The sequence below is a fragment of the Erpetoichthys calabaricus genome, chromosome 3 (genome assembly GCF_900747795.2).
Source record: "Erpetoichthys calabaricus chromosome 3, fErpCal1.3, whole genome shotgun sequence".
Classification (NCBI taxonomy): domain Eukaryota; kingdom Metazoa; phylum Chordata; class Cladistia; order Polypteriformes; family Polypteridae; genus Erpetoichthys; species Erpetoichthys calabaricus.
In genome coordinates this window covers 274,550,297-274,575,350 of record NC_041396.2, presented here as the reverse complement: position 1 = coordinate 274,575,350, position 25,054 = coordinate 274,550,297, and the positions used below count along the sequence as shown (strand labels likewise).

General features: G+C 38.3%; 1 protein-coding gene across 1 annotated transcript; it reads right to left on the bottom strand.

Annotated features, from left to right (window-relative positions):
- Window positions 1-826: 826 nt before the first annotated feature.
- On the bottom strand, window positions 827-24,665 carry fis1 (fission, mitochondrial 1). Its single transcript, XM_028798334.2, has 5 exons — window positions 24,567-24,665; window positions 13,174-13,306; window positions 10,882-10,958; window positions 6,277-6,382; window positions 827-3,127 (listed from the first exon to the last, which is right to left on the bottom strand). Exons 1-5 carry the CDS (start codon window positions 24,609-24,611, stop codon window positions 3,030-3,032), a joined length of 459 nt encoding a protein of 152 aa, XP_028654167.1. The 5' UTR covers window positions 24,612-24,665; the 3' UTR covers window positions 827-3,029.
- Window positions 24,666-25,054: the final 389 nt, after the last annotated feature.

Here is a 25,054-nt window from a genome sequence, read left to right as displayed (position 1 = left end):
GCTTTTAACCTTTGCCCTCCCCATTCTGTCATGGTATGTAAAACATGAGATATCAGACAGATAAGCCTCTCTTAGGGTGGCACAGTGGTAGTGCTGCCGCCTCGCAGTAAGGAGACCTGGGTTCGCTTCCTGGGTCCTCCCTGCGTGGAGTTTGCATGTTCTCCCAGTGTCTGCGTGGGTTTCCTCTGGGTGCTCTGGTTTCTTCCCACAGTCCAAAGACATGCAGGTTAGGTGCACTGGCGATTCTAAATTGTCCCTAACGTGTGTGCGCCCTGTGGTGGGCTGGCACCCTGTGTTGGCTGGGATTGGCTCCAGCAGACCTCCGTGACCCTATAGTTAGGATGCGGGTTGATGGATGGATAAACCTCTCTTGTGTTTGTGGGGTCCAAAACACCAATGTTCCTTATGCTTCCCAGGTGCATTCTATATTTCATATTTCCATCTCATTCGCTCAGTCGTTTCTGGCTCTTGTACACACAGAGTCTGCATCAAAAACCTAAGACACAATAAAACCTCCTGGATTTTGTTTGGCGAAATCGCAGACTGACTGGACCGAGTCACTAGATATGTCAAACTATAGGACTGTCAGTCACCAGAACATGCAGCAACTGCCCCAGACTTGTCAAGATTATATAAATGAAGCCTATGACTAAACATTGCTGGTAAAGTCGTGCAATGTGACAGAGCCTTTTAAAGTATTTTTCACATTATGAAAACAAATTCACTGAAAAACAAAAAACTTAGGAAAGAGCACGAGTTACTCAGTGTTACACTTACAGAAACAGTCCTAAGATGAACGCAAAAATAACATACAAAAAAACAAATCTTAAAAGTTAAAAAAGTTTATTTATTAAACAAACTAGACAGCATTGTAATAAACACGCCAAAATATAATTAAGTGTGCATGTAAGGCACAGAGACTTGCAAAAATTCTTTAGCAGTTTGCAGTCCTGAAAACAAAATCTTATTTGTTTCAAATAATTTTACAGCAAGTTAGTGATTCACATATTAAATATGTAGACCCTAGACATACAAGAGAGGACAAGATGACAAAAAGAACGGAAGTCCCTTTTAACATTAGGAATACCTATGCTGTGTGGTATGAATCTGAAGACAAAGTGATTGTTAAGATGCAAAGCATTTCTAAGGGCTTGAATATATTAAATTGGTTAAACTGAAAAATCAAATTGATTTTGTATGGAACAGACCATAATTGTTTACTTAATAGAATGCAGTTGAAGTAGATAAGCAGAAAAACTCACTGCATAAATTAAAAAAAAAACAAAAACACACATAAATATATATCAAATTCATTAACTGGAATTTAACTCAAGATTTAGTTTTAATAATCAAATTCACAAACCATGACGTAGAAGAGAACACATTGTCATTTGTAAAACAGTAGCTCTTCCACATTCCTATAAAACACAAAGTACACATTTCAGATGTCATTTTATTTACATTCCATCTATTATAAATTATTATAATATAATATGTTTGGCAGGTCAATGTGTCCTAAATGTATCAAAAAAGAATAATGCTGCCATGTTTTAAATTGAATTAATGATTAATGGCCTATTTGGCTGCAAATTTACAACAGCAGCAGCAGGTTACATTTGACAGAAGTACAAAAAAAAAAGGATGAAAATACAATTGAAAAAACATTCTTTTTACCTTCTTTTAAAATCTAATTATATGTTACTGCAACATGACCCCACATCATTGCCAAAGAAATATTCCACTTTGACAGGTATCCAGTTGTCATGGTTATTATGATAAACAAACAAAAATGAATGAATGATAAAAGCTGCTCTTTCAACTAGGCGGTGCATTTGAAGCCATGTTTGCAAATAAGTTCTTATGATATTCCATTCTGTATACTTAAAAGGGCAAATAAAACATAATTGGAAATATGGGGGTGGATAGTATTGAAAGATTAGACTTCTTGAAAGAAGAAATGTGTTGTGCAATATTGCAAAATCACATGAAGAAGAGATGCTAATAAGAAATGTGTTGTTCACAATGCAATATTGCAAAATCACATGAAGAAGAGTGCTAATAAGATACATGGATAAATATGAAAATGGCACACTTTCACCACTGTCCAAGCATCTTTAATAAATTCCATATTAGCCTTCTGATTAATATTTAAAAAAAAAAAATTGTAGATAAGTTGGGAAGTAAATCTTTATAATAGCCAGTGATTAACCATGTAAATTACTCATTTTCATCAATTATTTCACCTGATGTGACCAGAGTTCTTTGGCGAAAACCATTCTCAGCTTTTACAAGCAGTGAACAAAGTGTTTAAACGCTGCCCCTTTTGCAATAAGATTTGTTTCTTTAATGATCAAAAAGCTTTCAGGTTACCAAGGATATGGCAGGCACACATCCTGAATGAAGTAAAACACTTCATGAAAAATAATCACACGGACTGGCACACCTTTGAGAGGAAAAAAAAAAAATAAACATCATGGGAGTTGTGACTTTAGTTTGCATTGCAGAAAAAGTTTAAACATTCTTAGGGACAAAATGGTATTATGCATACACATAGATAACTTATTAATCCCACATTTTTAATTCAACAAAAAATCAAAAAGTATACATTAAAAGTTGAGTATTTCTCAAGTTACTAGTAGCTCTTTAAATAAATCAATCAATACATATATTTATCTTTAGTTTTACATTAATTAATAAAAGGTGTGTCCAAACCACTAATGATGTAACTTGACCACTAATCCAAACAGCAGTGTTTGACTTCCTCAGCCACTGTACATAATTTACAAAGATGGCATTGTTGGGTTGATAGGGAGCAGCCAGGGAAAGAGATCCTATGTTTCACAGATTTGTAAGACATTATAAACAGATTTCAATTATTTCACGTAGTGGGGATAAAAATACTCCCATGATTTGAACACTCTGTCTGTACTGCTGAATTTGGAAAATATGGTCGTGTCTAACTTAAATCTTCAGTTAGATGTGCAGCTGGAAAAATGGAAATATAGCTGATGTCCACTTAATTGTATTTTTTAGGATTTGGATTTGGCCACAGCCAAACCAATGAGGCCTGCCAGTCCTGCCACACCTAGTCCAATCCCTCCAACAATCGCCATGCCAACCAGTCCATCTGTGAGCAAAACAGAAAAAAAAAAACAGATTAATAATAAATGGAACATATGCAAAATCAAAAAGTAATAAAAGGACTTGGAAGGATCAGATGGAAAGTTTAACATTAATTTTTCCTTTCTATAGTCTTAAATTTTTTATGAAGATAAGATAAGGTTAATGTATGATGATGTTGATATTTAGACTCAATTTTGCTGTATATAAAAAGTACATTATATTCTGATTTGAATTTCCTTTTAGTGGCTGCTTTCCTTTCACCCAGTTCATCCCAAACTAACTCAATGTGGTTTAAGTCTGGGGAATGTGCTGGCCATTCTCTGTTTTGAAGTGTACGTACTTGTTATTTTAAAATGTTCTGACAGAGCCTGGAGGTACAGTGCATCCGGAAAGTATTAACAACATGCGGAAAAAGTGATGCGCTGTGATGTTACAGCCTTATTCCAAAATGGATTAAATTCATTTTTTTTCCTCAGAATTCTACACACAACACCCCATAATGAAAATGTGAAAAAAGTTTACTTGAGGTTTTTGCAAAGTTATTAAAAATAAAAAAACTGATAAATCACATGTACATAAGTATTCACAGCCTTTGCTCAATACTTTGTCGATGCACCTTTGGCAGCAATTATAGCCTCAAGTCTTGTTGAATATGATGCCACAAGCTTGGCACACCTATCCTTGGCCAGTTTCGCCCATTCCTCTTTGCAGCACCTCTCAAGCTCCATCAGGTTGGATGGGAAGCGTCGGTGCACAGCCATTTTAAGATCTCTCCAGAGATGTTCAATCGGATTCAAGTCTGGGCCACTCAAGGACATTCACAGTGTTGTCCTGAAGCCACTCCTTTCATATCTTGGCTGTGTGCTTAGGGTCGTTGTCCTGCTGAAAGATGAACCGTCGCCCCAGTCTCAGGTCAAGAGCGCTCTGGAACAGGTTTTCATCCAGGATGTCTCTGTACATTGCTGCGGTCATCTTTCCCTTTATCCTGACTAGTCTCGCAGTCCCTGCCGCTGAAAAACATCCCCACAGCATGATGCTGCCAACACCATGCTTCACTGTAGGGATGGTATTGGCCTGGTGATGAGTGGTGCCTGGTTTCCTCCAAACCTGACGCCTGGCATTCACACCAAAGAGCTCAATCTTTGTCTCATCAGACCACGGAATTTTCTTTCTCATGGTCTGAGGGTCCTTCAGGTGCCCTTTGGCAAACTCCAGGCGGGCTGCCATGTGCCTTTTACTAAGGAGTGGCTTCCGTCTGGCCACTCTACCATACAGGCCTGATTGGTGGATTGCTGCAGAGATGGTTGTCCTTCTGGAAGGTTCTCCTCTCTCCACAGAGGACCTCTGGAGCTCTGACAGAGTGACCATCGGGTTCTTGGTCACCTCCCTGACTAAGGCCCTTCTCCCCCGATCGCTCAGTTTAGATGGCCGGCCAACTCTAGGAAGAGTCCTGGTGGTTTCGAACTTTTTCCACTTACGGATGATGGAGGCCACTGTGCTCATTCGGACCTTCAAAGCAGCAGAAATTTTTCTATAACCTTCCCCAGATTTGTGCCTTGAGACAATCCTGTCTTGGAGGTCTACAGACAATTCCTTTGACTTCATGCTTGGTTTGTGCTCTGACATGAACTGTCAACTGTGGGACCTTATATAGACAGGTGTGTGCCTTTCCAAATCATGTCCAAGCAACTGAATTTACCACAGGTGGACTCCAATGAAGCTGCAGAAACATCTCAAGGATGATCAGGGGAAACAGGATGCACCTTAGCTCAATTTTGAGCGTCATGGCAAAGGCTGTGAATGCTTATGTACATGTGCTTTCTCAACTTTGTTGTCATTATGGGGTGTTGTGTGTAGAATTCTGAGGAAAAAAATGAATTTAATCCATTTTGGAATAAGGCTGTAACATAACAAAATGTGGAAAAAGTGATGCACTGTGAATACTTTCCGGATGCACTGTATGTCGGGAGTCATTGTCTTGCTGTAGGATGAACCCTTGACCTACTAGATGTCTACCAGAAGAAAATGCATGGTGCTGCAAAATGCTGTGGTAATCGTTTTGAACAGAATGCTAGTCACTCTGTGACTGTCACCAACACTGCCTCCAGCAAAAGAAACCCAGACCATCACACAGTTGGTGTCAAACACTAAGGAACCATCCTTTCACCAACACGGTGGTGTACAAATACCCTGTGAGATGAATTGAAACATTTCAAATTTTGATTTATTGGTCTTTCTTTTGTCTAGTCTGCAGATATACAGCCGGTATTTCATGGCCCAGGCAAGCCTCTCTTATTTAATCCTTTAAGGAATGGCTTTCTTACTGCCACTTGCTGTGTCAAACCTGCAGCACAAAGTCTCATCATCACAGCAGAAACTGACATTTGCTTTTTTTGACTACTGTTAAGCTATGCTTGAAGCTGCTGTGCTACCAACATAACCTGGTGACTCTCAGAAACCTGTCTTCTGATTGGGTTGTGACTTTGGGTCTGCCAGATCTCTTCCTATCAAGAGTTCCTTCCAGTTTCCAAATGCATTTGGATTGTGTAGGACACCACTGTACTCACTGACACTTTGATTTTTTTTTTTTACAACAAGGGCTCTCTCTCATTTAATTTGTTAATTACTGTTTTCTTGCCATTACCACTGAAATTTACAACTTTCGACAGTGTAATATTATCTAAGTAGTACTTCAGAGGGTTTGATCAAACTCTGCTTTAAGCCAGACATTTTAAGTAATTAACACAAGTTGGGATACCTGTGCAAATTGTTTGCTTCATCTTTCAAGGCTTAATTACCTTTAACTGTTACAGAACACCTGTAGTTATATTAGTTGTAGTATATATTAGTTGTTCCCTGAAGAAGGCTCATTTGTAATATTCTGAAATTTACTTTTTCCAGTTTTTGCTAACCTAAACTTTAAATGTAAACCTCTAGCAGTTTACTGCTATTCACCATTGTAGGTCATTTCAAGTAATTACAATTGAAGAAAAAAAAAAATGGAAAAACTGAGATGCTCTAAAACATTTGACCAGTAAAGTAACAAAAACAAAAAAAGATGTACGAAAAGAAAAAATAACCAATTGCATTTTTATATCCTTTAATGCCACAACATTGCTATCATTGTATATAGTACATGAAAAAAGTACTAACCTTTTTTCATTGCATTATTTATTAGCTTTTCTAGCTCCAGAGCCTGGTTGTTATTTGGTTCATTTTTCAGTAAAGTTCGGATGTACTTTAATCCTTTTTCATACTCCTGCAAAACAAAAAGAAAACACACTCTTTAATCTAGGCATAACACACCATCTACAGATGACTGTAGTAAATTGCAAGGAACTCTGATGTTCACTAAATAACTGGAAACTGACACAGAACAGACCAAGATCATTGGACACCTCTCAAATGTACACTAAAGAACACGCATTAAATATATCAAGAAACTATACACTGACAGTGATGTGAAAGTGAATGCTCTTATGTGTGTGCCGACGTGTGCTTTGCAAACACTTGAGGCTGTTGAGAGTTTTTGGTGTGTTCTGTGGTGTGAGATTTAAATAAAAAAAAAATACATTTTGCTCTGAAAAACCTGGGTTTTTGTTGCCACTAAGGAACCGTGGGGAAATTTTAAAAGCTTTTTTCCTTTTATAAAGGGTTATTTTTGCTTTTTTTTTTCACCCACACAAGATCGAAAGTAGATGGGTGTTTGGAGGTGCACTTGGAACAGTTACTTGTACTTGTTTTTGTTATCTGTATTTGAACCAGCATTGAGGAGGCAGGGTAGAAAGCAGCTGTAACTGATATTGGCATTTGTAAGCAAATAACCACGTTGTAGTAACCGATTCATTAGTTTAAAGGAAAAGTAAAAAAAAGGCAGTGGCTGACTTCAAAGCAGTAAAAGGGAAGGCTCAGCAGTGCGCAGGTAAGTGGCCAGCGTTAAGACACAGATCAGGCACAAGGGGCTGTAGGAGCAGATAAAGTTTTATTTGTTTATCTTAGATTGAACAGTCCTTAGAAGTAGAAAAAAGTTAAACGGGAGACAGCATAAGGGTTCATTAATATGGAGGAACACAAACAATGGGAGTGGAGAGCTTACAAATAAGAGGAGCGCAAAGTTAGGAGAAGAGACAAAAAAGTAAAGTTAACCTCATAGAAAGACAAATAGCAGGCATCTGAGAGGGAGAACAGTACATGAGCTTAAGGGGAAAACGTATAAAATAGCTGTAGCAGATCTTAGTGTTACCATTTGAGTTAAATTATTTAATTTTAAGAAGATGTTACAGTGTGTTAAAGCACCAAACGTGGGGTGAAGCCTGTCTGGATTTAGTATTTTATAATAATCAAGATACAATTGAAGGTGTAGAGGTGATTGAACCACTAGGGTCAAGTGACCATAATATAATACAATTCTCAGTATTTTGTAAGAGTGCAGATACAAAGACTAAATTGTTAAATTGAACTTTGGTAAGGCAAATTTTGACCAGATGCGACAAAGTCTAAGGAGGATACACTGGGATAAGCTTTTAAGTGTGGAGACACAGGAGCAGTGGAACACGTTTAAAAATGTTTTACATGTAATGCAGGACAGATACATACCTAAATTTAGAATTAATAGGAAATTAAAAAAAAAACAAAAACTCCACAGTGGATTAAACCAAGTAGATTTAAACAAAGAAATTGCAAAGGAAAAAACTGCTTTGTAAGGCATATAAGACTAATGACTGCAAAGTGAGTCGTACAGCATATGAGAACATGAGGACAACCATTAAGAAGGATATCAGTGAGGCTAAAAGACAGTTGGAGAGGAATATAGCAGATAAGGCGAAAGAAGATCCTAAGAGATTCTTTCAGTATTTTAGTAGTAAAAGAACAGTCAAGGAGGAGGTCAAATGCATCAGAAATAGTGAAGGGGAACTAAAAGACAATTAAATACCAGATGCCCTAAACTTACATTTTTCTGAGGTGTTTACAAGTGAGCAAGTGGATAACCTCTCAGAGGTAAACGTGACTACTAAGTAGGTACTGAGGGATTTGGAAATTGTAGAGGAAGAAGTGCTGCTCAGATTAAATAAGCTGAAATCAAACAAACCACCAAGACCAGATAATATTTATCCTCGAGTTCTTAAGGAGGCAAGCGAGTACATATATGAACCCTTGACACATATTTTTAAGAGTCACTGCGCACTGGAGAGATTCCGAAAGGACTAAAAAATGGTAAATATCATCCCATTATATAAAAAGTGTGACAGGACAGATCCAAGCAACTATAGGCCAGTAAGCTTAACATGCATCAAAGGAAAATCAATGGAAGGAATTGTTATGGATAAGATTGAGCAACACCTGGCCTGAGGAACCTCATCAGAATTGGCCGATGTTAAGAGTGGTATTCCACAGGGGTCAGTGCTAGGGCTGCTGCTATTTTTAAATTGTCTCTTTCTTCCAGGTGTGTAATAGAAACCACAGCACAGAGAGAAGTGTTGCAATTGTAAATGTAGGAAGGACGGTCCTTGCATGTGTGTGAACTGTTAACATTTGAATTTGATGATTGCATATAGCGCTGAACTGACCTCTCTATACTACTTTTTTCTCTGCATGTCCTGGAGTACAAAAGAAACAATACCATACAGCAACATGTGGAGACTGGCAAGATTGGGGGGGAAAACACGTGGTCACTGATTATAACCGCAGGATGTTATGCGAATGAATATGAATAATATGAATAATGTTGCATCCGTGCCACAATGTTTTCCGAAATGTACTATACAGGTCATAAAATGAGTAATTCCAAATATCATATATACCTATGTCTCTGTTTTTCATAGACCATAAGGTGCATACTAATTCAGCGTGAGCAGAAACACTCAATAAAACTGAATTAAAAAAAAATAAAAATCAAGTGACGGTGAAATACAAAGAAGGTAGATTCACCAGCGTTTGTGTGTCAGCTTTAATCCATCCAGATCAGAGAATGTCCAGTTCCATTGCCTCAAAACACCACTCACATCTACAGTTATTCCCAGTTTCAAATAAAAACTAACAGCATCAGATCCCGGGGTTGGATGGGGGTTGGTAGTATTTATCATGATCGTGACTGAGAGAATAAAAGTGGAAAAAAAAAAAGTACTATAAATGTACACCGTCTGTTATAGACGCAAACCAAATGTATGCGTTTACTGTATAATATTAACAATAAGAGCAGCTCACTACTGAAAACGGCAGATGTAGGAGGCAGTTGGGATTGAACCGGGGTCTCTTGATTACAAGTCAGCAAATCTTACCGCTACGCCACGGAAACGGTTGTATTGTCCTTGAACCTTTTGTGAAAGTATTTATTTGATCTTTGGACTTCAGGCTTCACACATTATATAGTTCATGCCAACATTTTATCATTTACTACTAAAATATGAAAAACGTTTGTTTTAACAATGCGTTTACACAGATTATTGTAGAAACGGAACACGCATGAAATGCATTTGTTCTAAATAACGATCTATTATTTCCACTCTAAAACTCCAGCACTTCACTCCCAGATAATCAAGGCATGAGCTCGGAGAACTTTGTGCATGTTCTGCGGGGATGGAATAGCAGGCTGCTTGCTGCTTGTCTTTATCGGCAAATTTACAGGACAAAAGATGCTGACGGAGAGGTGCGATGGGATTTAAGATGGGCCGGATCGAAGAGTTTTTTTTGTAGGCTTTGGTAATTCTAGTGTTAAGAAGGCTAACAGAATGTTAGGTTATAAATCTGAAACAGTCCACCAATCTGCTCTTTACAGCAGAGTGGCCAGACGGAAGCTTCTCCTCAAAAAAAGACACATGAAATCTTGCTTAGAGTTTGCAAAAAGATATCTAAAGGACACTCACATTGAAAGAAACATGATTCTCTAGTCTTTTGAAAAGAACATTGAATTATTTGGCATCAATTTTAAGTGTCATTTTGGGAGGAAACCAGGCAAAGCTCATTACATAGGCACTACCATTGGCAAGGCATGGTAGTGGCAGCATCATTGTTGTTTTTCAGTGACAGGGATTGGGAGATTTGTCAGGGTGAAGGGAAAGCTAAACAGGGCAAACTTGAGATATTATTAAAGAAACTCTGCTCCAGAGCGATCTGGACCTCAGACTGGGCCACAGGTTCAACCTTTAACAGAAAAATTACCCTAAGCACAAAGCAAAGACAATACAAGAGTGGATTAGAGACAATTCTTGGAACGTCCATGAATGCCCCAGTCAGAGCACAGACTTGAACAAAGTCCAACATCTTTGGACAGACCCAAAAACATCTGTCCACTGATGATCTCTCTTCAATCTGACAGATCTTGAGAATATCTGCAAAGAAGAACGGCAGAAAAATCCAACAATCAGGGTATGCAAAACTTGTTGCAGCATACCCAAGGCGGCTCCAGGCTTTAATCACTGCAAAGATGCTTCAACTAAGTACTGAGGAAAGGGTCTGAATACTGAGGCTATGCAATTATTCTCTCTCTTTAAAAGAATTATAGGACATCAAAAACAACATAGACACTCTTGTATTACCCATTATAACAAAGGGTTAGTCAAAACATTTTGAACTATTTTAATACTTTATTCCAAACTAATTACACTTGTAATTGCACCATCTTTTAAGATGGTTAAAATTTTCAATGTTTATTTAATATTGTTAGTCTGTAATGAACTGACAGAGATATCCACAGCATTACACAGCATTAGATGTATTAAAAATTGTGCAAACACAGTAAGAAGATACTACTTTGTTTACCTTTAATCTGTAATTTGCCACCGCCAAGTAGAAAAGATAATCTCTTAGTTCGTCCTTAGTTCCCTTGGGCACCAACTCTGAAAGATTCAAGGTCACAATAAACACTTAATACATGTACTACTTACTGAGGTTATGCCAGGCAACTTTCCCCTGTAACGGTGATTGGATTGTGTGGCACAACACTGCAGTGTTTAGCACTACTGCCTCAACCCACTAGCGACATTGGTTTGTTTTTATGAAATATGCATACCATCCTAGTATTTGGATGAGCATGCGGGTCTACTCACAAGATCTGAAAGACATACATCTAGGTTATTTGGTCTATTGAGTGTGTAACCATGCTAGACTGGGATGCCATTCTTGAATGGTTCCCAGGCTACACTGTGACAAATGGTTGGGTATCATCTTGATATTACATTGTATTAGAGAACAGGTTCAGCAAATGGACAGAATAATTGATAAAATAACAGACTGTGTGTATTAATAGGTTCATGCAATTAAAATGTAAGTAGGTATACTTCTTTGAGCTGGAAATCATGCTATACTTAATGACTATAGATGGAACTCTTTGTCTTGAATATGTCAAATTACATAACTAGAAAGATCAGGGGATGACCCCTTATATAACTATCATTATGTTTCAGCAGTTTCTAATTTCCAAAGTACTGAGAGCTTGCTGTGTTATGACAGACAATTAATGTACTGCCCAACAGTGCTGGAGGGTGTCCAAATATTATCCAGGTATGAGGAATTTAGCTGCCATCTTTTTCCTGCTCCCACTCTGTTGATGTAAGACAAATACAAACCATATGGCAGATGTAGTTGCTTTAAATTGTGCATTAAACTTTACTTCTGGCAGAGTGCTCCAATATATGGAGGCAGGTTAATCGAGATGTTACAGTGTGTTAAAGCACCAAATGTGGGGTGAAGCCTGTCTGGATTTCATATTTTGAAATAATCAGGAAAGGATCGAGGGTGTAGAGGTGATTGAACCACTAGGGTCAAGTGACCATAATACAATACAATTCTCAGTGTTTTGTAAGAGTGCATATGCAAAGAATAAAATTGTTAAGTTTAACCTTGGTAGGACAAATTTTAAGCAGATGTGGCAAAGGAGGACAGACTGTGATAAGCTTTTAAGAGTGGAGACAGTCAAGGAGCAATGGAACACGTTTAAAAATGTTTTACATGTAATGCAGGACAGGTACATACCTAAATTTGGAATTAGTAGCAAATTAAAAAAAGTTCTGTAGTGGGTTAATGAAGAATTAAAAAAGCTGCTGCAAAAGGAAAAACAGCCGTGTAAGGCATTTAAGACTAAAAACTCCAAAGTGAATCGTAGGGCATAAGAACATGAGGGCAACCATTAAGAAGGATATTGCAGAAGCCAAAACACAGTTGGAGTGCAATATAGCAGATAAGGTGAAAGATGACCCTAAGACATCTTTCACAATTTTAACAGTAAAAGAAGAGTAAAGGAGGAGGTGAAACATCAGCAATAGTAATGGGGAATTAAAGGATACAGAGAGTGAAATAGCAGATGCTCTAAATTTACATTTTTCTGAGGTCTTCACAATTGAGGAAGTGGAAAACCTCCCCATGATTTAGCTTATGAGAATGATTGATAGCGTAGAGTCCACTACAACTCCTAAACTTCCATACAGTGTTCAGAAGCCATTAAGGAGGCAAACAAAATGTTAAGTTAAATAGCATGATGTCTAGAGTATAAGTCCAACGAGGTTATGCACTGGTGAGGCCACATCTGGAGTATTGTGTGCAGTTTTGGTCTCAAGGCTTCAAAAAGGACATAGCAGCTAGAAAAGTTCCAGAGAAGAGCGACTAGACTCACTCCAGGGCTACTGGGGATGAATTATGAAGAAAGATTAAAAGCCGAGCATTTTCAGTTTAAAGTAAAAGAAGATTAAGAGGTGACATAATTGAAGTGCAAAATTATGACGGGAATTAGTACAGTGGATTGAGACTTATTTTAAAATGAGTTCATTAAGAATACAGGGACACAGTTAGAAACTTGTTTTGCACAAACATTAGGAAGTTTTTCTTTATACAGAGAACCATAAACACCTGGAATAAGCATCCAAGTACAGTGGTAAACAGCAAGATTTTAGTGACTTTCAAAACTAGACTTGTTTTTTTAGAAGAATAAAGTGGATAGGACTGGTGAGCTTTGATGGGCTGAATGACCTTCTCTCGTCTAGATTGTTCTAATGTACTCAGTCACAAATTCCCTCCACTCCCCATCACATTTAAGATTAAAAACATCCAAAAGCTCACCTTCAAGAAGCAAGATGCCTTTCTTGATATCAGGGGAATATTTACTTCTAATGAGACACCAGGCATATTCAAACTGTGTGCCTTTGGAGACCCGCCCTTTGGTGAACTCTCCATTATATTTCTTTTCAAACTTCTGAAAGACAAGATGATATCAAATTTTCAACACCCATGTATTTTTACTGTGCTTATTTTAATTAACCAAAATGTATCACCACCATCTATGTCCACTTAAACCATAAACCTAACAGCAGAACTGACTGTTCCCAGACTATTAGCAAAATTAACTCTAATGAAAACATTTTATTAGGATATTCAAATGCCTGTGGATTACATTAACATCAAGACCAGCTCCTTTTGGAGGACTGAATAGTAATGTGCAAGACAGAAAACATTCTTTGCACTAGGTGTCTGTTTTAAATTAATATGAACTACAACCAAAAACAAGAATAATTTGAAAACACATTTAATAAATTAACTGTTTGTTAGGTTAACTGGTCATCCTAAACAACCGTAGTGTGGGTGTACACAAGTGAGCCTAATGAAAACTACTACTCAGTCAATATGTTGAAGGCAACAGGCATTGCCTTGACGTACCTTAACAGGAGAACCTGGTTAGAAAAATATATGGATGGTACTTAAATACAGCCACATGCAAAAGTTCGGATATTCTGGTTTTAACTGCATCTTTCACTGAATCTCTAGTAGGAGAAAACTTTGTCAACTCATAAAAAAGTGAAAGCCAAGAGGTTGAATACTTCTATATAATGCACATTACCTATCAACTTTGAAAGTTTAAATAAGCTCATTAGGCATTAAAATTAATGAACATAAGGTTTAAAATATTTTTTTCCAATTCTGGAGTTATTTGCTCAGAATTGTGTGACTATACTAAATTATCAAGTACTACACTAAGCCAGCTGCCTAAGACAATCAAATCTTAGAACACAAGGGTGAGCCAAAAACTCCCCCCAAAAATGACAGACAATATCTATCCATATAGAAGACAAAAAAATCCTGTATTGGTACCCAGGTGCAACATTATTCTGGTGCCCACAACAGAGCTGCAACATCCGATGAACAAATTGACAAGAAGCACAAACGAAGAATATCTGATGAACAAAGGCAATAAGATGAACAAAGAAAGAGGGATGTAAGGTCTTTCTAGTATAGACGATGAACCAAGGTTCCTAAATGAACAACATGATTGAGACAGAGTGACTTTGTATTGTACCTGTTTTAATAAATGGGTGCTCTGCTATGCTTGTTAGTAATAACATAACAGGTAAGGTTGTGGTAATAATATTTGGCTTTGAACTGTGTAACACAATTAATTGCATTTGACCTATTACTTTTACAATATTCCATGTTGTTCTCTTTTCACTAGTGAGATACTGAACATACGATATTTTTTGTAATTGAAGTTCTGCCAGTAAAACAGAAACATGCACTACAACAACCTTTAAGTATGGTCTGGTACTTGTACTAGTGTTTTACATATAGATATTTGTGATTACACTGAAGACAAAGTGAGTCACTGATTGTTCATTCACCATTGTTTTGATCCACTGAATTTCATTTTTGTTTTCACCAAGAACCTGGGCTAATGGATTAAAAAGCCAGGTTGTTATGGAGGTGTTGAAAAATTAGATTCAACTTGTGACCTCACAGATTCTTTGTAGAAAGTGCGATCACAACAGGTTGTCCGATAGGAACAGTCAGAAAGATAAGATCCCGAAAATAATTTATTAAAATACACACCCATGCCACTCACATATTCAGGATGCTGTTTACACCAAGGCTAGATGATGATTATGTAAATGATGTGTGTGTGGTTTCTTCTTAGGGAGACAAAAATTACATTTCGGAAATGTTCTTGGAATGAAACAAAAGAGATATGAATCCTATTGCAGATGAGAAGTTGTTCGAGAAGATTATCATAACAATTAACTAGACAACTAACAGGACATGCCACGAGTTGGTCATTCCTCTGCAGCGGATAACTACTCCAGGGCAAGGCAAAGGTGCTTGGGCCTATCCTCTCAGGACTATGCTACATTGACAGGTTATATTAAAAGATTTTTGGAACACAGCCACAGGGGTTGCACAAACCAGTGTGTTTCTTCATGCCGGTACTAAGCCCGGATAAATGGGGAGGGGTTACGTCAGGAAGGGAATCTAGTGTAAAATTTTGCCAGATAATATATGCTGACAATACACATTTCCATACAAGATTGGTTGAGGCCCGGGTTAACAACGGCCACCACCAGTACTGTTAGCCAACAGGGTGCTGGCAGAAATTGGACTACAGTTGGACGAAGATGAAGAGGGGGGAAGGAGTGTACAGAGGCAGAATGAGAGGAAGAAGGTAAACAGAATGGAAGTGATGGTAGGAACTTTGAATATTGGGAGCATGACTGGTAAGGGAAGACAGCTGATGTGATGGAAACAAGGAAAGTTCATGTATTGTGCATGCAAGAGACTAAATGGAAGGGAAGTAAGGCCAGGTGGATTGGAGGTGGATTAAAATTGTCCTATCATGGTGTGGATGGGAGGAGAAATGGGGTAGGGGTTATTCGGAAGGAACAGTATGTCGAGAGAATTTTGGAGGTAAAAAAAGAGTGTTAGGGTGATGATAATAATAATGCTGGAAATTGAAGGTGTGGTGATGAATGTTGTTAGTGTATACGCCCTGGAAGGTGGGTATGCGATGGACGAGAAAGAAGAATCCTGGAGTGAGCTGGATGAAGTGGTGAAGAGTGTACCCAAGGGAGAGACAGTGGGGATTGGAGCGGATTTCAATGGACATGTTGGTGAAGGGAACAGAGGAGACGAGGAGGTGATGTGTAGGTATGGTATCAAGGAGATGAATGCAGAAGGTAAGATTGTAGAGGATTTTGTGAAAAGGATGGACATGGCTGAGGTGAATATGCATTTTAATAAGAGAGAGGAACATAGGGTGAAGTACTAGAGTGGAGGAAGATGTAGAAGATTGTAGACTGCAAAATGGTGGCAGTGGGAAGTGTAGTTAGGCTGTATAGGATGGTGATCTAATGGAGATCAAGACAAGGAGGGGAGTGTGGGCAGAGCCAAGGATCAAATGGTGGAAGTTGAAAAAGGAAGACTGCAAGGATGAGTTCAGGGTGGAAGTAAAACAGGCACTGGGTAGCACTGAAGATTTACCAGACAGCTGGGCAACTACACCAGAAGTAGTAAGGGTGACAGCAAAACGGGTGCTTAGCATGACATCTGGACAGAGGAAGGAAGAAAAGGAAATCTAGTGGTGGAATGGGTAAGTACAGAAGAGTATACAGAGGAAGAGGTTGGAGAAGAAGAGGGATAGGTGAAGACAGTGGTGGCAAAGGCTAAAGAAAAATCATATGATGAGCTGTATTAGACGCTAGACACTAAGGAGGGAGGACAAGGACCTGTATTGATTGGCTAGACAGAGGGACCGAGCTGGGAAAGATGTTCAACAGGTTAGGGTGATAAGGACAAAGATGGAAACATACTCACAAGTGAGGAGGGTGTGTTGAGCTGATGGAAAGAGTACTTTGAGAGGCAGATGATGGTTGGATGATGTGGCAATGGTGAATAACGAAGTGCAACGGATTTTAACTAGATTGTTTAATGGAATCTTAGAAAGTGACAGGATGACTGAAGAGTGGAGAAGAACTGTACTGGTATTGATTTTTAAGAATAAGGGGGATGTGCAGAGTTGTAGTAACTACAGGGGTACAAAACTGATGAGCCACAGCATGAAGTTATGGGAAACAGTAGGGTAAGCTAGGTTAAGAAGGGAGGCGACGATCAGCGAGCAACAGTATGGTGCCCTTTCCTAGCATGAAACCTTAGATGCGATATTTGCTCCGAGAGTGTTGATGGAGAAGTATAGAGAAGGCCAGAAGGAATTGCATTGCGTCTTTGTGGACCCTGAGAAAGCATATGACAGGGTGCCTAAATAAGAGTTGTGGTATTGAATGAGGAAGTCAGGAGTGGCTGGGAAGTATTTAAGAGTGGTACAGGATATGTAAAAAGAAGTGTGATAGTAGAGAGGTCTGCTCTAGGATTGACGGTTGCATTCAAGGTGGAGGTAGGATTACATCAGAGATCAACTCAGAGTCCTTTCTTATTTGCAATGGTGAAGAACAGGTTGACAGACGAGATTAGACAGGAATCCCTGTGGAATATGTTGTTTGCTGATGACAATGTAATCTGTAGCGAGAGTAGGGTGCAAGTTGAGGAGACCCCAGAGGAGGTGGATATATGCTCTAGAGAGGAGAGTAATGAAGATCAGTAGGAACAAGACAGAACACGTGTGTAAATGAGAGGAAGGTCAGAGGAGTGGTAAGGATGCAGGGAGTACAGCTGGCAAAAGGTGGATGAGTTTAAATACCTGGGATTATCAATACAGACTAACACAGAGTGTGGAAGAAAGGTGAAGAAGAGAGGAGTAATTTGTGGCAGACGGGTATCACCAAGAGTGAAAGGAATGGTCTACAGGATGGTATTGAGACCAGCTATGTTATAAGGGTTAGAGACAGTGGCACTGTCTAAAAACCAGGAGACAGAGCTAAAGATGTTGAACTTTGTTTGCATTGGGCGTGACGAGGAAGGACAGGATTAGAAAGGAGTACATTAGAGGGTCAGCTCTGGTTGAACAGTTTGGAAACAAAGTCAGAGAGGCGAGATAGTGTTGACTTGGACATATGCAGAGGAGACATACTGGATATATTAGGAAAAGGATGCTAAAGATGGAGCTGCCAGGTAAGAGGAACAGACGAAGATCTAAAAGGAGGTTTATGGATGTGGGGAGAGAAGACATGCAGGTGGTGTGTTCATCAGAGAAAGATGCACAGGAAAGAAGGATAAAGAAAAAGATGATCTGCTGTGACAACCCCAAACAGGAGCAGCCAAAAGAAGATTAAGAGATTATTGATTGAGCAGTGAATAGCAACCTGTAGAGGACACTCAGAGTTGTAATCAGGAAACAACTACAACTGAATGATGGATCTTTTGTACACAAGTGGCTCCAAAAGGTACTGTTTTCTAAGCTCTTCATCCTCCTCATATACATACTGCACAGACTCTCTGGATTGCAGCATCATTTATGACAGTCTGTCTTTGTCTCTAAAAGTTGAATTAATTGAACTATGCAGAATTATGACTAACTGTAATGCTAATCCTGTACAATGGGGGAAGGCAAATACTGTACCTTAACCTGTTCTGTATGCAGTCATATGAAAAAGTTTGGGTACCCCTCTTAATTCTTTGCATTTTTGTTTATCATAGGCTGAGCATTCAAAGTAGCAACTTCCTTTTAATATATGACATGCCTTATGGAAACAGTAGTATTTCTGCAGTGACATTAAGTTTATTGGATTAACAGAAAATATGCAATATGCATCATAACAAAATTAGACAGGTGCATAAATTCAGGCACCCCAACAGAGATATCACATCAGTACTTAGTTGAGCCTCCTTTTGCAAATATAACAGCCTCTAGAAACCTCCTATAGCCTTTAATGAGTGTCTGGATTCTGGATGGAGGTATTTTTGACCATTCTGCCATACAAAATCTCTCCAGTTCAGTTAAATTTGATGGCTGCCGAGAATGGACATCCTGCTTCAAATCATCCCATAGATTTTCGTTGATATTCAAGTCAGGGGCCAGTGACGGCCATTCCAGAACATTGTACTTCTCCCTCTGCATAAATTCCTTTGTAGATTTCAAACTGTGCTTTGGGTCATTGTCTTGTTGGAATATCCAACCCCTGCGTAACTTCAACTTTGTGACTGATGCTTGAACATTATCCTGAAGAATTTATTAACATTGGGTTGAATTCATCTGACCCTCGATTTTAACAAGGGCCCCAGTCCCTGAACTAGCCACACAGCATGATGGAATGAACCTCCACCAAATTTGACAGTAGGTAGCAGGTGTTTTTCTTGGAATGCGGTGTTCTTCTTCCACCATGCAAAGCGTTTTTTGTTATGACCACATAACTCAATTTTTGTTTCATCAGTCCAAATCACTTTGTTCCAAAATGAATCTGGCTTGTCTAAATGAGCATTTGCATAACACAACCGACTCTGGCGGGAGTGCAGAAAGGGCTTCTTTCTCATCACCCTGTCATACAGATGTTCTTTGTGCAAATTGCACTGAATTGTAGAACGATGTACAGATACAGCATCTGCACCAAGATGTTCTTGCAGGTCTTTGGAGGTGATCTGTGGGTTGTCTGTAACCATTCTCACAATCCTGCGCATATGCCGCTCCTGTATTTTTCTTGGCCTGCCAGACCTGGGTTTAACAGCAACTGTGCCTGTGGCCTTCTACTTCCTGATTACATTCCTTACAGTTGAAACTGATAGCTTTTTGTAGCCTTCCCCTAAACCAGGGGTGGGCAGATTCAGTCCTGGAGGGCCGCAGTGGTTGCAGGTTTTTGTTCCAACCCAGTTGCTTAATTAAAAACCAATCCTTGTCAATTATTTAATTGCATGGCTTGGTAGCACTTTAACTCTGCCATGTCAGGTCATTCTCATATCCTAGATTTATTTTCCTTTCTAAGGATATCATCCAAATGATTTGAAGTCTAAAACAGATGAGTAATTCTCAGTGCTTCACTTTTTTCTCTTCATTTTCCTTCCAAGTATTTAATTAAACCAACTAGTGCATGATAAATACACACAGGTGTAAATGAAAACAAGCTAAATGGAGAAATGCTGGTTTCTTTTGTTGTTTGCATGGTATTGCTAGTTAGGAGCAATTAAAAACCAAGAATACAGCTGTTTAAGACTAAAATAAGCAATAAGGGTTCAAAATCTTAACGAGCAAGACAACTAAAGTGAAGCTGAAGTGTTACTTGAGCAATAAGGGCTTCTTATTAAGCAATTGCGTTGGAGCAAAAGCCTGCAGCCACTGCGGCCCTCCAGGACTGAATCTGCCCACCCCTGCCCTAAACCATGATACTGAACAATCTTTTCAGATCTTTTGAGAGTTGCTTTGAGGATCCCATGCTGTCACTCTTCAGAGGAGAGTCAAAGGGAAGCACAACTTGCAATTGACCACCTTAAATACCTTTTCTCATGATTGGACACACCTGTCCATGAAGTGCAAGGCTTAATGAGCTAATCCAACCAATATGGTGTTGCAAGTAATCAGTATTGAGCAGTTACATTCAAATTAGAAAAATTACAAGGGTACCCAAATTTTTACACAGCTAGTTTTTCACATTAGATTTAATTTCATACAACTAAATACTGCTTCACTAAAAATCTTTGTTCGGAAAACACCCCAGTACTCAGATGTTCCTAGGAAATGAAAGACATACCACTGTTATCTTTTTTGTTGAATGTAGAGTAAATTATTATGCAGGCTGAGAGGGGTTTCCAAACTTTTTCATATGACTATGTATGAAGGCCAGCAGTTGGTGAGGCTGGGCTACTTGCCTGTGAAAATATAACAGTACAGTACACTAAATAATCCAACTCCCTGCTCAGCAACTACTTTGGAAAAAAAAAACAAAGTCAACCATTTGAAGCATTCAAAACATTGCATTACAAGGACATCTTGTGGTCAGATGGAGCTCCTTCTGGCAAATAAGATCTGATCAATTCAACTCTATAAATGATATTATGGGAGGAAAAAAGGTGTTTGTTGTTACACTACAGACAGTTTTGTGGAGAAAAAAATGCAAAAAGTGCAATACCAGAGACAGTGTTTCAGTACTCATCAAAATTATTTGTTGACATTATGTTAAGTTTTCCATTTATATACTTGATTTGAACTTTACTTGGTGAACACATTTGCCCATTATATTCTTTCTTTTGCACATCTACAGTCACTGCTCACATGACTGCATTGAGCTTTTATTCAGTCTAAGTGTAGCAAGTGTGATTACATTTATATTGCAAACATTTTGTATACTGGTGTACACATGTCAAATACTGTGTGCATATAATCTAGACTTCTTTTTTTTGATAATTTTAGATCTGCTTTTTTAAGTAAAATTATAGAAAAGGCAGTTTTTCAGCAATTACATTATTATTTCAAACAACATTCTATTCTTTTTAAGTTTCAGTCAGGCTTTAGACCAAATAAATCATTGTACTGAGACTGCATTGGTTAAAGCAGTAACATACAGGTGCATCTCAGTAAATTAGAAGATTATCAAAAAGTTGTTTTTTTTCAGTAATTCAAATCAAAAAGGGAAACTCACATATTATATAGATGAAATATATCACTCTGTGTTTAATTAAAGAGTTTACTTTTCATTTTGCCGATTATGGCTTATATAGCTAATGAAAACCTAAAATTCAGCATCTCAGAAAATTAGAATAGTGCGAAAAAGTTCAATATTGTAGACTCATGGTGTCACACTCCACTCAGCTAATTAACGTAAAACACCTGCAAAGGTGTTCTGTGCCTTTAAAATGATCTCTCAGTCTGATTCAGTAGGCCACACAATCAAATCTTGACAGTTGTCCAGAAGACAGTCATTGACACCCTCCACATGGAGGGTAAGCCACAAAAGGTCACTGCTAAAGAAGCTGGCTGTTCACAGAGTGCTGTATCCAACCATGTTAATGGAAAGAGGAGTGGAAGTAAAAATGTGGCAGAAAAAAGTGCACAAGCAACAGGGGTAACTGCAGCCTTGAGAGGACTGCGGCTGGAGTCAGTACTTCAAGAGCCACCACACAGAGACATATCCGGGACATGGACTACAACTGTCGCATTCCTTGTGGCAAGCCACTCCTGAACCAGAGACGACATCAGAAGCGTCTTACCTGGGCTAAGGAGAAAACAGACTGGACTGTTGCTCAGTGGTCCAAAGTTTTCTTTTCAGATGAAAGTAAATTTTGCATTTCATTTGGACATCAAGGTCCCAGAGTGTGGAGGAAGAGTGGAGAGACACAGAATCCAAGTTGCTTGAGGTCCACTGTGAAGTTTCCACAGTCAGTGATGATTTGGGGAGCCATGTCATCTGTTGGTGTTGGTCCACTGTTTTTTATCAAGTCCCAAGTCAGCGCAACTGTCTACCAGGAAATTTTAGAGCACCTCATGCTTCCCTCTGCTGACAAGCTTTATGGTGATGCTGATTTAATTTTCCAGCAGGACTTGGCACTTTTGGCAGTGTGGGCAGGTGTCAATACCTGCTTTAATGACCATGGTATCACTGTGCTTGATTAACCAGCAAACTCACCTGACCTACACCCCATAGAGAATCTATGGGGTATTATCAAGAGGAAGATGAGACACCAGACCCAACAATGAAGATGAGCTGAAGGCTGTTATCAAAGCATCCTGGGCTTCCATAACACCACCGTTGTTTTTTTTTTTTTTTTTTTTTTTTATTGGTCTTACGTAATATTCTAATTTTCTGAGATACTGAATTTTGAGTTTTCATTACCTGTAAGCCATAATAAGCAAAATGAAAAGAAAAACACGTGAAATATATCACTGTGTGTAATTAATCTATATAATACATGAGCTTCACTTTTTGAATTGAATTACTGAAATAAATTAACTTTACGATGATATTCTAATTTATTGAGATGCACCTGTATCGGTCCTTGTTCTCCATGACTTAAGTGCAACAGACTATTCATACAAATCACCTTAGAAAAAAGGTCTGTCTCTCTGACAGTGCCCCATACTTGTTCTAGTGTTATTTAACCGATTGAAAATTCTTTGTTGGCTGTGGTGAATGTAGTTTGAGGATCCACGATACTGTGATAAGACTGCAAGGGTCTATTCTGGGCCTGCTGTTATTTTCAATCAACATGCTCCTATTAGGTTATATTCTTGCCAAACACAAGATGAACTTACCATAGTTAAGCATCTTTACTTATCTATAGCATTCGATTACCCAGAAGCTCTGGGCTTGCAGATCTAATGTCTGTCTTGTATTTCTGAATAGATGTTTAGTAAGTTTCTTAAAAAGTAACAAGGAATAGAAATCTTAGTTGCTGGCAAAAATGGAAATAGTGAAGGTCTTAGAAATAAACTCGATCCCTTAGCATTAAAAGTCAAGCCAGAAGCAAATATTTAAGGTGTAATCATTGATTCTGGCCTAAGCATTACACTGCATATTAACCATATTACTAGGACTGCATTTTTTCAAAACATTACAAAAGTTAGACCTCTTACAATATTGCAAGATGTTGAGAAATTATTTCATGCTTTTGTCTTTAATCAACTAGATTACTGTAACTTACTCCTACCAGGACTGCCTAAGAAACACCTCATGAATGTAGCAGCAAGAATGTTAACGAGAAAACCTAAATTTCAGTACATCTCACCGGTCTTAGCATCGTTACATTAGTTAACTGTGTCTTCTAAAATTGGTTTTAAAATAAAATTACTGGTATATAAAGCTCTAAATAATCTTGTATCCTTACAATTCAAGTGTTAACGTTTGATTTTCTGATAATAGTTGTTTTTTTCTAAGAGCCAAGTATCTGGAATACTTTGGTACGCCAGGCCAACACCTTGGAACATTATATTATAAATAAATAAAACGGAATTATTTTGTAAATGAAAGACTCCTCTGACAACATTCATCCATTATCCAACCCGCTATCAAATCACCAGTTTGTGCTTTATTTTCCTACGCGGAATCCCGATAAAACGTTTGTAACTTTTCGACACAGAGACGTAATGATGCTTCATTCAAGCGTCGTCACGGAGCTTTCTCACTTTGATAAGGACTTAAAGCATTGTTTCGAAACGTTACGCTTCATATGGGCTGAAATAGCTGCAAATCACTGTTTCGACTGTCATTACTACCCAGAATTGAATCCGAACTTATCCAGTAAACGAATGTTTGAAAATAATCCCACTACCCCATCTGCAGGACGACTATGTACAACACAAATAGCAGCTTACGATGCTGAATACCAAGAAAAAAATACGCATCCACATTTTGAAAAGGATGGATGGCTTAAAAAGCTACTGAAGTACCTTCTCTATTGTTACATTACGCCTTTCCAAGTAAACACGTTCGGATCAACACACGTTACAAATGTATCGCAAAGACACTAAGACAATGCTATAGTTTAATAACAGCGTATATTTCGTAATTCTTAGAACATCGTGTTTTTAATTTTTACAGTAAATATAGCCACCGACAACACCCTTTAAGCTAAACTAAAATATAAAACTGATTGACAATATCGTCCTTAAATCAAACAAAGGTGAATGAAAGTTGTATTTGCAAACAGAAACAGCTTAGAGCTACTAGGCCTACTAAGTATGAACTATTAGCAAGAGAAATTTCTGGTAAACATCAATATGTTTGAGACAAGCAAACCCCTTAATCCTTCTCTAGATCTAAAATGTTTCAACGCCAAAAATTTGTTTCCCACTGGGAAAAAAAAACAAGGTCACTTACCAACAAGTCTTCTGGAGACACTACCTCATTCACCACCGCCTCCATCACTGCCTGGTGCCCTCATTAACAGGATGAACGCAACAGTGACCTCACCTACCGGATATTACGTTTAATATTTTCTTTCCGGTGAGTCAAGGGTGCTTTTAACGATATGTATCAAATTAAAAGCTCTCGTAAAGCCAGTACTTGTGTTGTTGGGAAAAATCTTCTATTTTAAGTGACCTGTATCTCAAATAAATAAATACAAGTTTCAATGGAATGTACACTTCACTGTGCAAGACTTAGTTTGGTTGATTTTTGAGCTAATGTAACACGCTAATTTAAGACGAATGAACGAAAGCACACACCTGCCATGGTCAGTGTTGGTAACCCCTTCTTAGATTGTTTGGTCAGTTTTACTCTATTTTTTATCGTGTTTAGTTTTTTTGAGACTTTTAACTTAAAACACACACACACACACACACACACACACACACACACACACACAC